Source organism: Denticeps clupeoides, chromosome 1 (genome assembly GCF_900700375.1).
Source record: "Denticeps clupeoides chromosome 1, fDenClu1.1, whole genome shotgun sequence".
In the NCBI taxonomy this organism is placed as follows: Eukaryota; Metazoa; Chordata; class Actinopteri; order Clupeiformes; family Denticipitidae; genus Denticeps; species Denticeps clupeoides.
This window is the reverse complement of record NC_041707.1, coordinates 36,543,192-36,558,557: the sequence shown is the minus strand read 5'-3', so window position 1 is coordinate 36,558,557 and position 15,366 is coordinate 36,543,192. Positions and strand designations below refer to the sequence as shown.

The 15,366-nt window shown below is 43.8% G+C and overlaps 1 protein-coding gene across 4 annotated transcripts in view; it reads left to right on the top strand.

The window, feature by feature from the left end:
• LOC114801567 (insulin receptor substrate 1-B) overlaps positions 1–14,596 on the top strand; it is a 29,393-nt gene extending 14,797 nt beyond the window's left edge. For 2 of the 4 annotated variants that reach the window (XM_028999613.1, XM_028999615.1), the window contains one exon: positions 633–3,138. In XM_028999613.1, the coding sequence (XP_028855446.1) occupies positions 633–787 (155 nt within the window). In that variant the 3' untranslated portion in view covers positions 788–3,138. Of the gene's footprint in view, positions 1–632; positions 3,139–13,217 lie in introns of those variants that run through there. The other 2 variants (XR_003751600.1, XM_028999629.1) reach the window with 2 other exon arrangements.
• The last annotated feature ends 770 nt before the right edge of the window (positions 14,597–15,366 follow it).

Here is a 15,366-nt window from a genome sequence, read left to right as displayed (position 1 = left end):
GTGCGGGACTAGGAAGTACCATAGTATGGATTGGGTGCGTTGCATGTGTTTGGGATGCCGCCTCCAAACAGTGCCCGTCGGAGCAAACAGCCACCTCAGAAAAGGCGTGTTCGTGTGCGAATGCGCGGTAGGGAATGTAACACACTGGCTGTGAATGTTGAGAGGAGGCCAGGGTGGCTCTGGCACAGGAGACATGCTTGTGTAAAGACCCACCGGGCGCCCCCCCCCTCTTCTGAGAGCAATAAATGATCCTTTTGTTTGCCCCCCCCCCCTCTCTCGGCGTGCCATACTGCATGTGTGTGTTGTAACCTCGGCGGAGCGGTGCTCCTCTCCTCCTTTCTATTTTCACAATGTCTCTCCTTCCATCATTTCTAGCCCACTGAAGCCTGATTAAAAATAGATTTAGGACTGAACGGGACTCTGCAATGCCATAACCCACCCCCCAAAAAAGTTTGTGACTTGTGTGTGTTGTTGTATTGAAAGGTGTGTGTGTGTGTGTGTGTGTGTGTGTGTCTTTGCTTGGCACAGAGACCCTGAGCTAATAAAAAAATAAAAGTTAGATCGTGTATTTATGTGTTCCCCTGTTTGACATGTGATGATCCCGACTAATTTTTGGGGTTTTTAACTGGCAGCTTTTGCACATATGAGGGAAGAGATGTACCGAAACGAGGATCATACACAGGAATGCACCACAGTGGAACACAGCCACGGAAAGATGGACGTCCACGTGTGTGTGTGTGTGTGTGTGTGTGTGCGTGGGAGGGTGAGAGACAGAAAGATGGAGTAGGAAAGGCACTAAGGGTATGTGTGAGCAAGAGAGATTAGTGTGTGTGTGTGTGTGTGTGTGTGTGTGTGTGCGCTCAGCTTTAACCACAGAGCTGCAGGCGGCAGGGTACACGTGGCACTCAACATCTGAGCAGGAGAACGTGAGCCAGAAAAGGGGCAGAAGGTAGAAGGTGGGAGTGCAGGAGGAAGGATGGAGAGAAAAAAGATGGTGCAGGTCTAATATGCTCTGGGTGCCTTATCTGTTTATGTAACTGGGTGGCAGACAGAACAAACACACACACACACACACACACACTTTCAGCCCATTGGATATGACGTGTGCCTTACACTGCCTGATAATTATAACCCATAACGCACACACACATATACACATTTGTGTTCATAATTCCATAGGGAATTTATTGTAAATCCTGAACCTAACATCATTTACAATTTATTGTAAATCCTGAATCTTAACACCATTCTCTATATATTCTCAAGAGACCTCTACACATCTTTCTTTTTAATCCTGCCAAGGACGTTTCAGATTGAGATTTATTTTATTTATTGCCAAACGGAGCTCTCAGCTCATTATCGTATAAATACACACACAAACACACACTTTACCTGCCATTTTTAAACACGGGATTACAGGGTAAAATGAAGCACCCCCAGACAGACGAGGGTAAATCACTCCCGTCTAGGCCCCATGCTCACACACACACACACACACACACACACACACACACGTATATAACACACACACGGCCAAGCCACACACTCTCTCATTTAAATGCATGGTTTCATTTTTTATCTCTATGCTCTATCTTCGACTCTCTGACATCAGCCTTTTGGTGCTAATATGATCTTCTTACTGTTACAGCTCATTTCACAATAATGCTGTCATCACTTTATGTATTATGTATGAAAATAACACACCAAAGCGTACATCACACGCTGTGCGTTCAGTAGTTTTTAGCACTGGCCTTTAGAAATGAATGAGAGATGCTCCACAAAATGATATCTTGACAATATAATGCATATATTGATGATAAAGTCGCCATTTTATAACGGCAAAAAAAAAATGTCGAGGGCCCCCCTGGCCCTCAGGGGACCTCAGCCAGCCACTGGGACGGAATGGTGGCAGAGTGGACTAGAGAAGAAGTGAGGGATGGAGATAGAGAGATAGAGACTGTGTGTTTGTGTGTGGGTGGGATTAGGGTTGACAGTGCGGTGATCCGGCTCTATTTCTGTCCCCCTGTTAATGTATGCAGCTCCACGCAGGACGGGGTTTGGACCGGGCTCTGTGTGTTGTTTACTCATGTCTCGGCACTGGGTGAGGCATGCTTCTGGTCCTGATGCCACAGTGTGTGTGTGTCTGTGTGTGTGTGTGCGCACGTTACTGGCCGTGCCATTCCTCATCTGTCTCCAGCATAATCGTGATATGTAAGTCTGTAACTATAGACAGAGGACAAATATTTGATGCTGATTTAATGTGGTTAACGCTGAGCGGGTGTATAAATATTTGAGCAGGGAACCTTTCATAGCCCTCGAGTGCTCAAGCTCCTACGTCAGATCGTTCCTGAGGCTCAACACGCCGGACCCCTGCCAGAGTCAGGAGCTGGACAGCAGAAGCAGGGCTTCATTTCCCCAGAGAACCTCAGGCCAACTCCATCTGATACTTTGACATAGGGGTAGAGGAAGAGCAAGAGACGACCCCCCTCTTTCATCTCATTTATTTCATCATCGAGCTGAAGACACCAGTCTAGCATTCAAAGACCTAAAAGAATGCATGAAAATGCAAATGAACGGACACAGAAAAGAGAATGGCTGTGGAGACGATGTAGAGAGAGAGACTAAATCTGTCCAAGGAGCAAATCCTTTTAGCGCCGCCGGTAGGATGCGGGTCCGTTTTGGGACGAACCGAATGAATGAACAGAAACTGCAGTGTCTCAAACTCTGCTTGCTTGCTTGGCTCTTGTCCATAAGAATGAATGAAACACAATTGTACTGTTTTTTTCCCCTCTTCACTCCTCTTTCACTCGCAAATAAATGTGTTAGAAGCCAATAAAGAAACTGTCTGTCTATCTGTCCGTCCGCAGCAATAATTCTTTTATGTGATTATAAGTAAATATCAGCATTTTTCGGACAGACCTCACACACACATACACTACCTCTATTATATTGTTTGATTATCTATCTGTAATATAATATACTAATGCAGTGTTCCATTTTGCGCAGTAATATTTGCACTATTTTACTTCACACATTTATTTCTTATTCATTTTACCTGTTTAGCGCTTGTCTATCTCGTTGTGTACGTGTTTTTTGTTAATGTTACTCCTGCACTGCCCGTGTCCCCTGTTTGAACCTTATGTAGCCCAGTTTGTGCACTTTATGTCAGTACATAACTTTGTCTAATCATTCAAATGTTACATGTAGCACCAGGTTCCGGAGAAATGTTATTTCGTTTCACTATGTACCGTCTAACGGTAACGAGATTTATCGCCGAAATTACGATAAATCTCAACTTCAAGTTCAAATTATAGACAGGGGCACTGTGGCTCCCTGCAATTTTGGAAAATAGATCAGAATTTGAATGTATTTTATTTAATTATAACTCAGAATTTGAAGGTTATTGTGATCACGCAACATTAAAATGCAATGTGTTTAACGCTTTTATATATATATGACCGCTAGTCCCACCAGAGCCTTTAATCAGTTTGTTCAATTAAAGTAGTGTTTCAAAATCGGATTCCTCTTGTGTTGAATAAGCAGTTGTTTGCAATATTTAGTGTTTAATGAATAGCATAAGTTGATAAGTAAGTTGTGTAGCATAGCATTAGCATAGCACTGCTAAGTTGGGGTGACCAGATCCCCTACTTTTCCCCGATCATGTCCAGCTGGGTTTTTACACTTGTCTGGGTGATTAAACATTCGTCACGTCATCGGCTTCTACACACATTCGTGCTAGTTCTGGCAGCGTACATTTTCTTTGCATAAAATTTCTAGGCTAGCAACACGCTAGCCTAGTTTTTTATACATAGCATAAAAGTAAAAATAATATTTATCTATAATGTCAAAAAGAAATTGCTGTTCTCTTTTGTGGAAACCAGGTCCAAGTGGCTCTTTGAATGTTAAAGTTTGCTGATGTCACGACTACGGACTTACGAGGGAAGGAAGCGCAGAGGTCTGACATGCAGGGAAGGGGATTTATTATAACAAACAATAAATACAAAGAAACAATGGCGTGGTGGCCAAAAACGGGAAATAAAAGGGAACAACACAAACGAACGTAAACAAACCCGTAGGCGTGTGGCGATTGGCAGAACTGAAATTACGAACACCTACACGGTTACAATGTCAAGTTCACAAAAATGCCGGAGATCTAGAAGGGGCGGAAACATCCGGCATTTATGGGGCGTCAGGATTGGAGTCAGGTGTGGAGCCCAGCTGCAGGCAATCCTGACAGCTGAGCCCTGATATAGACAAACCTTAACCCTTACTCCCAACAATTTGGATTTGTAATGATCAAAGACTATATTATTCCAGACTATATTAAAAGTCCATCTAAATAAATAGGAGAGTTTGTATATGACAGATAATTATATATACAGTACAGTACAAGTTTTTAACACACCTTCTCATTAAATGTGTTTTCTTTATTTTCATGACCATTTACGTTGGTAGATTCTCACTGAAGGTATCAGAACTATAAATGAACACATTTGGAGTTATGTACTTAACAAAAAGTGGAGACCTGGCCTCCACAGTCACTGGACCTGAACCCAATCGAGATGGTTTGGGGTGAGCTGGACCGCAGAGTGAAGGCAAAGGGGCCAACAAGAGCTAAACACCTCTGGGAACTCCTTCAAGACTGTTGGAGAACCATTTCAGGTGACGACCTCTTGAAGCTCATCGAGAGAATGCCAAGAGTGTGCAAAGCAGTAACCAGAGCAAAGAAACTAGAATATAAAACATGTTTTCAGTTATTTCACCATTTTTTGTTAAGTACATAACTCCACATGTGTTCATTCATAGTTTTGATGCCTTCAGTAAGAATCTACCAACGTAAATGGCCATGAAAATGAAGAAAACACATTGAATGAGAAGGTGTCATTGTCCAAACTTTTGGCCTGTACTGTATATAAAATATATATATTAATTAATTGGTGACAATTTGGTGGAATATGGGTATTTAATGACACCCATCTGTCTTTCTGTCTTAATTGAACGTGATGATTAGATGCAATTCTGGGGCTTCTATTTCTATAATGTCCATAAGGGATGGACGAGTCTATGTTTCCACCCACTCTCCCTTTCCCTCGATCCTTCCATCACCTCATCGCCCCATCTGCCCCTCTACTTATCTGCCTAACTCAGCATGATGTTGTGCGTCCAGCGTGGGGCAGCAGCTTTCAGTGCGTAGCTGGCCGGTTCAGTCCAGAACAGAGCGGGAATTACTGGCAAGGGCTCACGCGGCCGCCATAGCTCCTCTCGTTATTAATCATAACCATTGCTAAAATATAGATTTGTTCTCAGACTGGCTGTATTTGGATCATTTTCCTTTTCATGGCGTGGAGAACTATGGAATACTGAGTGTGTGTGTGTGTGTGTGTGTTCATCACTGATCTAACTAGTGGCTCGCGACCTCTAATCTCCCATTGACTACTGCAAGAGAGAAAGAGGAAATGGGAGGCTTTGGGTCTGGAATGGATGAATAGAGGCACTAATCCGGGGGCAAGATGGAGAGAGAGGCATCAGATCAGATATCTACCAACACAGCCACATAGGCTAACTATATTAAACTCCCCCCATACACACACTCACACACACACATACAGGGAGAGTATCATATCATCAGCCCTTTTTTGCCTATAGAAAGGCCCTTTCATTGGATTTCTTTATCCCTCACTTCTGGCAGAATAAAGAAGCTCTGTTTTATTTGACTTGCGTTGCACTGATATTACTTTCTTACACAGCGGTGTGTCTCCTTGTCTACGTGAAATGATGCACAGTTCTTCATTTAAAAAGATCTCACACACACAGACATTGGAGTGACTGGAATACAGGGTGCGCTCGGGCACCGATTGATTTTGCTCTGACGTCAGAGGAAGCGAACGCCGCAGGGTTTCCATAGTAATGATCGGCAACTCTCGCCAGCTTCATTCATTCACATGGTTCCTCGCCGTTCTCGCTCACTCCCTTATTAGGAGTTCATTTGATTTCTTCTTCTTTTTTTCCGGCCCTCGTGTTCCCGGTACCTATCCGATTTAGGATGGTTTTGTTCTGAATGGCGCTTCAAGGTGATGGATACACGTGTGTGGGCTGCTTGGCTCACGATTGGCTTTTGTCTGGGCAAGCGTAGTTAGATAGAGTGAGTGTGTGTGTGTGTGTGTGTGTGTGTGTGTGTTGTGACATGTTTTAAATGTCTCCTTGTAAAGAAGGACACACCTGATTTTCTCCATTCTTGAGGAGGACGCTGGGAGGGGAAAGGAGGAACTGAATGGATGAGTGATGGGAGATGCAGCGATACAACGAGCGTTTTTCAGAAAGGATTATTATCTATGCTACACATCTTAAAAACCAGCAAGACCGGCCTCCTTTTCAAACATAGCGCTGATAAGCGATCCGACTGTGGCATCCGGCCATTGCCATTATGGTCCACGCCCATCTAGCTGAACTAATTTCTAAAGGCTTTTACTCCATCCTGAGCGGCTTCACGGAACACGGCCTGACATTGTCACCCCCATTCACAAGACAGTCCCAACAGACATTGCTCTTGTGCGCCGTCCCTCTCTGCTCTTCTAATCCCATAACAACCCAATTTGACAATTTGTACTTTCTCACACTTACTTTGAACCCAATGCACTGAGAATTTGGTGCTTGTGCGTGACTTTGTGCTCATCGCAGAGTCACTTTGGATGAAAGAATCAATTAAATGCATGCATTAAATAGATCAAGACAAATCCTTTATTGGCTGCTCATCCTCATCCTAAGGTGGTAGTAGCCTAGTGGGTAACACACTCGCCTATGAACCAGAAGACCCGGGTTTGAATCCCACTTACTACCATTGTGTCCCTGAGCAAGACACTTAACCCTAAGTTGCTCCAGGGAGACTGTCCCTGTAACTACTGATTGTAAGTCGCTCTGGATAAGGGCGTCTGCTAAATGCTGTAAATGTAAATGTATCTGCCATTTATTTGGATGTAGTTAGAGTGCCAACATGCTTCCATAATTAAGAGGAATTTAACATGTTCAAATAAATTTGAATGCAAATATATGCACAATTCAGTTTGGCAGCGCATGACGCCACGGTGCACACGTCCACTGGCTGGCCCGCATCTGAATGTTCTAGGTCTGATCTCACAAGGAATAACAGAACTGCAAATAAAATACATCTTGCATTGCCGTCGGGCAATGCAATTTGGGCTTGGGCTTATTAATTATGTATATGCAAGTCGTGGGTTCTGTCAGTAGATTTTGCTGTAATAGATTTCATGTGTTTGCACTGAGAGTCAAAATATTACATTTTTTTATCTGAACGGAAACAATGGATTAGGTTTTAACAGGCCATTTTCTAAGACAAACCCCCCCCCCATACATTCAGGTAAATGTCAAAAATGGCTTCACTTTTCAACTCGACAACGTTTGTGTTGCATGTGGGTATTCCTGTAATGTCTCTGTTGTTGTCGATTATTTTAATTGCCATAATCACAATCCCAATAGAGACAGTTATTTCAGGCTGTGCTGTTGACACACCTCCAACGTAACCCTGACATAAGCTTGGCGAGTGCAGCATAACTCTGACATAACTGCTCACAAACTTAGGTCCTTGTTCTGATCGGTAAATAGGCCTCAGCCTGAAGCCGCTTAGTCTGTCTTTATCAGTCAACTTTGGACTTGAAAGGACTTGTGTGTGTGTGTTTAAGTGTGTGTTAAGGCTTGCTTTGTACATTGAGTACACGACGTGAAAAATAAACGCTGGGTCAGATGGCCGTTAGCCAATCAGACCACAGGAAAGAGGATTGGCGAAGCAGACCCTCCCCCCTCCGCCACGCGCTCTTTCCTGGTCCACATTTAGAGTTCATGTGTGTGTCCAGACGATAAGACGGCCAGTGTTTGCACAGCACTGCAGGTACATCTGATCTGATAAGTGGAGACACGGTTTATCTTGATCTCTCTTGGCCTCAGCTAGAACTCTATTAAGCAACGGTATTCAATTAGAACCCCGTCTGTGTGTCAATGAATCAGAATCTATCAGGAAAGCAGGTTTGTAAAGAGCTTACAGAGGAAAGCTGATTACGTCCTGCTAAAGAGCCGTGTATACGTGTGTGTATGTGTGTGTTTCTGAGGGTGTAAAGCAGGTGAATGTGCGTGCGGGGGGAGGGGCGTTGAGGTCATTGCAGGGTCACTGGGCATGAAACAGCCGTTTATGTTGCCGCCTTAGGGTCAGAAAGTTCACTCACACTCCAGAACCGCTTGCTACGTTTTATAAAACAGGTATTTTCATATAGTGCTCATACAAAATGAACATTAAAGAAGGTTTTTAATAAAATTCTTTAATACGTCTTTGCAGCCAAGACAGCGTCCTAACACGGTTGTGAATGTCAGCTGGTGCTCCGCCCCCTGGGTGAGTACCCGCCCCAGTCCTACTGTCCCGGGGAAGCTTCCGGCAGCCACGACCCTGAGTAGGATTAAGCGGTGTTGGACAGCGACTGAGTGCATACATGTAATAAACCTGGTCGATATAATACATCCTGTAACACAGTGGTCCCCGACCTGGGGTGCCCGGGGGGCGCCAGAGATCGCAGAGAGGCACAGAATTGTATCTGCGATGAGGTTACCAAAATTAAATATAGAAACAAGAACGCACCCAAAAGGATAATGTATATCCTGTATAATCCTGTGTGATATATAGACTAGAGCTGTAAATTTTGGCTGGTCGACTCAATTTCTATTGTCTTAGCTGTGCTCGGGTCGGCAAACGCAAACGTCCAGTATATAGCACCTATCCTTTCCGTATGATTCGCTACTTGTAAATTGGTTTCAGTGATCGGTGAAAGTTTCCTTTATTAAACATTTAATGAAACGTTGGTTGGATTTGCGATTCTCGGCCTTTTAATTCTTGCGAGGGAGATGCGGAAATGGATGCTGACGGGTTGAAACGGGGGCAGGCCGCTGGCAATTTTTTATGCCCGCTCATTTCCTTTCTCGGTTAATCTAGTGCTTGTAGCGCACAAAGAAAGCCGGGCTTTTAAAAAGCTGAACATTGCAAGAACTCACGGGGTCATGGCTGTATGGAAACCGCGCAGTAAAAACACATTTATTTAAATGCACCACACAGCGTAACAGTCGCCTCAGGTCGGGCTCAAACTGAACTCGTGTCGGGACGAACGTTTTAGGGATGATTACAGCTGTAATATAGACTCTGTAAAAACTAAAAAAGCTACAAATTATTTTTTGCAAATAAATCAAGTTTGCAATGAATCATTTTATTCTTTTAATGTGTGTATGCGGGAAGCAAATAGGAACCACAAATGTTACAAGTAGCAAAATAAAGTGTCGTACAATGAGAACACGCAAATATCCAAACATTGTACAGAATTAGCGGTGAGCAATTAAAAGTGACATTGCAACTCTGTGAGTTCTGTGTTCTATCATGATGTTAATTAAGAACAGTAGCCCTTACAGTAACAGTGTGATCAATACATTCATTTTATTAGGTAATAATTAGTGTTGCATTATGTTTTACAACAGATAGATATTGATGCATAGCAGTTGGGAAATGGAGAGGAGTGTTGTAAGAACTTAAATCAATTATATTTCATGATGTCTCCGGTTTTGAAATATGGCCTTTGAAATTAAATAAAGTTCTCAAGCCAGGTGCCAGAAACAGCGGTGGCGAACGTTAAGTGAGCGAATAAACAGTATATAGTGCTATAGTGTGTGTGTGTGTGTGTGTGTGTGTGTGTGTGTGTGTGGCCTTGTAAATCATAGGGATGCTGGGAAGCAAGAACACACACACACAAACACACTCTTTTGCAGACACACCCATACACACACTTAACCGTGAGCCATCCGTCTCATTAGCACTTCCTGGGCGGCATTAATGGAAGTTGAATGGAGAGTGCAGGCGTGTGTGTGTGTGTGTGTGTGTGTGTGTGTGTGTGCATGCATAAATGCACTTGTGGATCTGGCTGGGAACAGAAAGGTTAAAGAGTGTTAAGAACACAAAATGACCTGCAATTTGTTTACAGCCTTGTATATTTATGTGGATGTTTCAGCCACCCGTGTGTGTGTGTGTGTGTGTGTGTGTGCACACGCTTAAAAATGGCACTCAGACACATGTTCTTTCCCTTATCACATAATGTTCCTGATTCTCAGAGAGGGTCGAGCTTTTAATCGCTGCAAAACAACATGCGTCAGCTCTGTCCATTATGCATTATGAATTGCACGTGGATATGGTGTGTGTGTGTGTGTGTGTGTGTGTGTTAAATTTCTATTTGGAGTCACTACTCGAATATTGGAATAATATACAAAATTGTGAACTAACAACCCTCGCACCTGAAAGAAAAACCAACTCACTGCTTATGTGGATAATTACAGCTGGATAATAATCACGTTTACGTTTCTTCATTATTCGTCTTTGCCGTATGATTCTGTTCGCGTGGAGAATCGGGAACGCCGAAAGTGGGAATATGACCACCTTCATGCATAAAATTCACACGCAGCTTGCAGGCACCAAACGTTCCGCCTTATTTTAGCTTTGCACACAGCGAGCTGATGCGCCATAAAACCTCTTCAAATGCGAAGGTGTGTGTGGAAGCAGACCAAGGTGTGTGTGTGTGTGTGTGTGTGTGTGTGTGTGTCTACAGCAGACAGATTAAAGGAATAAAGTTCATGCATTTATTAATAGGGCCCATCTACATCTGTCCCCTTTCTCTCCTAGTGAAGGAAAAAGGAAACACACACACACACACACACACACACACACACATTTTGCAGCACTCGTCTATTCCAAGAATTAAAAAACGCCTGCCGGCGGTTTTTAGTACAAACGAAGGTTCTCTGAAATGCGAGCGGTTGCTCAACACGTCGGCCGCTGGCACCTTTTTTTTTTTTTTTGGGACATTTTGCACAATGTTTGTCAACCTTGTTAAGCAACGCGGTGACCCGGGGCGGGCCGAGTCGAAATCGCTGACGAGTCGCAAGTCCAGCAGGGATCTGCTCACGAACACGCAGCCGTGGTCCCCGCTAATGTGACCGAGTGCCACCGTTACTGGCCCCAGCGTGAGGTGCGTGTGTGTGTGTGCATGGGCGCGGCTTCAGAGTGCATGCTCCGCATGTGCATGTTGCGCTACTGCGCGCGTGTGTGTGTCACGAGTGGACGTGTAGGGTAGACCAGTGGCAGTGTGTAGTGGGACGGGTTGTAAATTTAGTTTGGCTGTTTCTGTGAAGGTCTGGGCAGAAAGTGGCAGAACTGGTTGATCAGTTTTTGCAATTTTATGGCCAGCTACCTTTACTTTTGTTGTCTTTTGTAGCTCCATTCTTAAGTTTGGTACAGTATGTCCTTAACTAGAACCCGGAACCACTAGAGAATCAGTAAACACACACACACACACACACACACACACTGCTTTGGGAGGCCCATATAGAAGTAGCAGCTCAGATCACAGATTGAGTAAGAGTGGAAAGCAGAGACAGACAGAGAAACAGCAGGAGACTGTGTGTGTGTGTGTGTGTGTGTGTGTGCGTGTGTGTGATATAAGGGAACTTCTTCTGTCGGGGAGTGACTGTGTGTGTGCAATTCTGTTTGTGCAGTTGTCCACTGTCTACCTGAGGCAAGCACAGGGAGGGACACTCTCACACCTACAAACACACACTCACACACGCACACACACACACACGCGCACACACGCACACACCTGTATAAACATACTCTTACACAATTTGAAGAACGTTCTCTGAGGCAGCTATGTGATTGACAGGAACAGGGCTGAAGTAGGACCGCCTCCCTCTCCCCTCCACACACACACACACACACACACAGCAATTTATGCACTGTCTCCCTGAGTAGGCTTAGGAAATATGTGGAGTCAGACTGGCCTAATAAATCCACACACACCCTTTAATCTTTTTAAGTACAACAATATATCTAAAAAGTGTGTAAGGACTTTGGTTACTTTTGTGGATAGATGTGTGCATGCATGTTACATTTACATTTACAGCATTTATCAGACACCCTTATCCAGAGCGACTTACAATCAGTAGTTACAGGGACAGTCTCCCTGGAGCAATTTTAGGGTTAAGTGTCTTGCTCAGGGACACAATGGTAGTAAGTGGGATTCGAACCCGGGTCTTCTGGTTCATAGGCGAGTGTCTTACCCACTAGGCTACTACCACGCTGGACTACACACACATGTGTGTGTGTGTGTGTGTAGTCCAGCGCATGCTTTTTACACTGATTTCAGTGTGTGTTTGGCAACAGTGGGGACATTTTGCTGGCCCCCAATAGGAATAAGTATGCATTTGCACGATTAAACGTTTATAAAAGTGGGATTATGTTTAGGGGTGGTGAGCACTGCTCTTCTGCACAGCGAGCGAGTGTGCACTACTGTGTATGTGTTTGAAGTTGTTCGCGATGTTGGGGTGCACTAAATATAGTCGAGCGTAAACGGAGATTGTTGGTCGTAAACCAGGGTTTCCTCAGGCAGAGGGCGTGGCGGCCGAAATCGGACTGAATCAGGGAGGTGGACGTTCTCTCACCGATATCTCACTGTGCCGCGCGATGCTGTGTGTATCCGTCAGTGCAAAACCACTACGAGTTATTGTACATGCATGAAGTCCTGAAGTTAATGAAGTATAAAGGTCCAACAAAATAGGTCCTCGGTCTAATTGCAACGTCTTGCTTCAGCGTTATCTAGACAGTAATGCTTACAGTGACCTGGTAACCCGGGTTATTCCGGGGTGATGGGGAGGGGGGACCATACCGGCTGGTCCACTGTGGCGACCGCTGATGGGAGGAGCTAAAAGGAGACGACGGCGTTAACGTTTCCATCCGTCTCAAATGCACAAAAGCATTCCACCCGTAGCCTAAACATTCGCGCGGCAGGAGCACCACCCGACTATCAGCGGCACATGGGGAACCATAACAGCGCGGTGTTTGTGTGAGGCGGGCGTGTTAATGAGCTCCTCGCTACGTCCCCGTCGAAGCAGTTGTTGCGTTGTTCCATCTCCCTCGGCCATTCGTGAGGACTAATCGGTTTGAGTTGATTACCGAAGGCGCCGAGGCCACTTCGGTTCACTGAAGGACAGAGACGAGATCACGTGTGTAAGGCAACGCTCGTACCACACAGACGCTTTCCATGTCCTACTCGTCATCGTATTATTATTATTATTATTATTATTATTATTATTTAAACCGGTTTTCTCTCTCTTTTTCTACGCAGAGTGTTGAATATCCTCATCCGTTTCACCCTGGAGTTTGGACATCCGAAGAGCTCTCAGGTCCGGAGCCCAACACATCTCTCAAGCACTTTGGATTCAGAACTTTTATTCCTGTTTAGAAGTTAGTTGTTGTTGTTGTGGATGCTGACAGCAATCAGTGGAAATGTGCCAAAAAAAAAAAAAAGTCTCTCAGCAGCAGAGACCTGAGAACAACAGACTGTACTGACAGACTGCCAATCAGGAGCCAGAGATGTTTCTTGATCCTCAGAGATGGTGGCGCAGGATTCCATCGTCAGTCTTCAAACGGCCAACGATGATACAGCGACAGGGCAACCTCTGAATGGCGTTTTTTTCTTTTTTTTGGTTGTATTTTAGCGCGTGCTTGGTGCCCAGACTCATTAGCATCATGACAAGCACCGTCAAATTCAGCCCCTGGTGTTGTGCAGAAGTGCCTTGTGTTCGTGTGAATAGCCATGTTATTACCAACTACTGCAGTTTAGCTTTAACAGGGAAAAAAAGAAAAAACTTAACACAGGTTGGTTTGATATTTTTATAAATTTGAAGTAGAACTTTCATCCGTAGAATCAGCAAAGAAGAAAAAGAAAACACGCAGTGAATCGCTAGCGTATATATATTGTAAATAGTGTAATATATGAATGATGTGTACGAAATTAGCAACCAGTTGGCCTTATAGTGCTTAGTTTGAACAGTTCGACCCATAGCCAATAGCCTCCCGTCCAAAGTCAGTAATGCAAACACAATCAGCGTACACTTGGCAGAGCACTTAACCTCAATTTCACACTCCCACAGTCCATCCGAACTGCTTTTCATCCTCACCACCGGAATTTCACATTTTCAGTGCTTTGGCTATGCATTAAATAATGAAGTGCCTTCTGTCTTTCTCTGTGTGTTTTCCCCTCTTATCGTCAGATGCCTTTTTTTGTGGTGTTAGGGATGAGTAAGTATTTGATGAGTTTTTTTTTCTTCCCCAATTTGCATTATTATACCACACCCCTCCATTGGAGTCGGAAGCTATTTTGCAGTAAGCGTTAAGACTCGCGCACCTCGGTGAAGGCGTTCGCTGTCATATATGGATGCACCACTAGATGGAGCCAGCCAACGAGTTTCCAATTGAGCAACGCAATACACGTTTTATATTGCCCCCTTTTTGACTCCGAAAGTGATTACGAAAGACAGTAAATTAAGAATCACACATATTAATGGTTTCATTTTAATACATTGAAGCATATTGCTAAATGAATGTGCAATTGGCAATTGATGTTTTATGACATTTGCAAAAACTGGTGCTAAATCCTTGTGTTATTTTATGACAAAGGGGTATAATATGTCATCGTTATCAATAAACTTACAAACATTTGGATTTTTTTTTTTATATATATATATGTTATTAACAATTAACATTTTTTTCCTCTAGCATCAAAAAGTTGTTTATCAAATGGTGCTAAACCAAAACTAAAGCTTTAGGGTTTTTATTTGCCAAAGGGAAAAAAAGAGGGGAAAAAACACATATTCATAAATGTACTCTTTTGCGTTTGTCTGTGAAAATGTACGTGTGCCCGAGACGTCACCGCTCTGACCATCGCTTAGTCTTCACGCGGCTTTGACTTTCATCTTTTATGAAAACACACACTTGTCTCTTCGTCTGTGGCGTGCTCATAACTAACGTTTAAAAACTACAAGCCACCGGTGAATGAACGCTTTGAGCCGAACCATTGGCTGGAACATGTAAACGTAACTTTGTTAATGGTGGTAAGCCCTGGCCTCCTGCAGGCCTCTGGCATGAAGGTGAGGGCCCCACATGACAGAAATGCATAGGCTAGTCGTGCACACATCATTTCGAAATCCGTAATGGTAGACCTGTACAATTATTGTAACAGAATGCCTGCAATTCTTGTGTCCATACATACAAACCATACATTTGAAATGACATGTTAGGTCCTTGCCGATGAAACCCAAATAGTGTGTTCCCCATGAATTCAGGTTTCTTTTTCAATTCTTAAAATTTTAAATTCTATCAACAGTTTTTCACACACACACACACACATATATATATATATATATAAAAAAACCCTTCCTTTTTGTTGTATTCTTTTTTAAACCTCCTCTACAACTGTAGTAGCTGCTGATGAC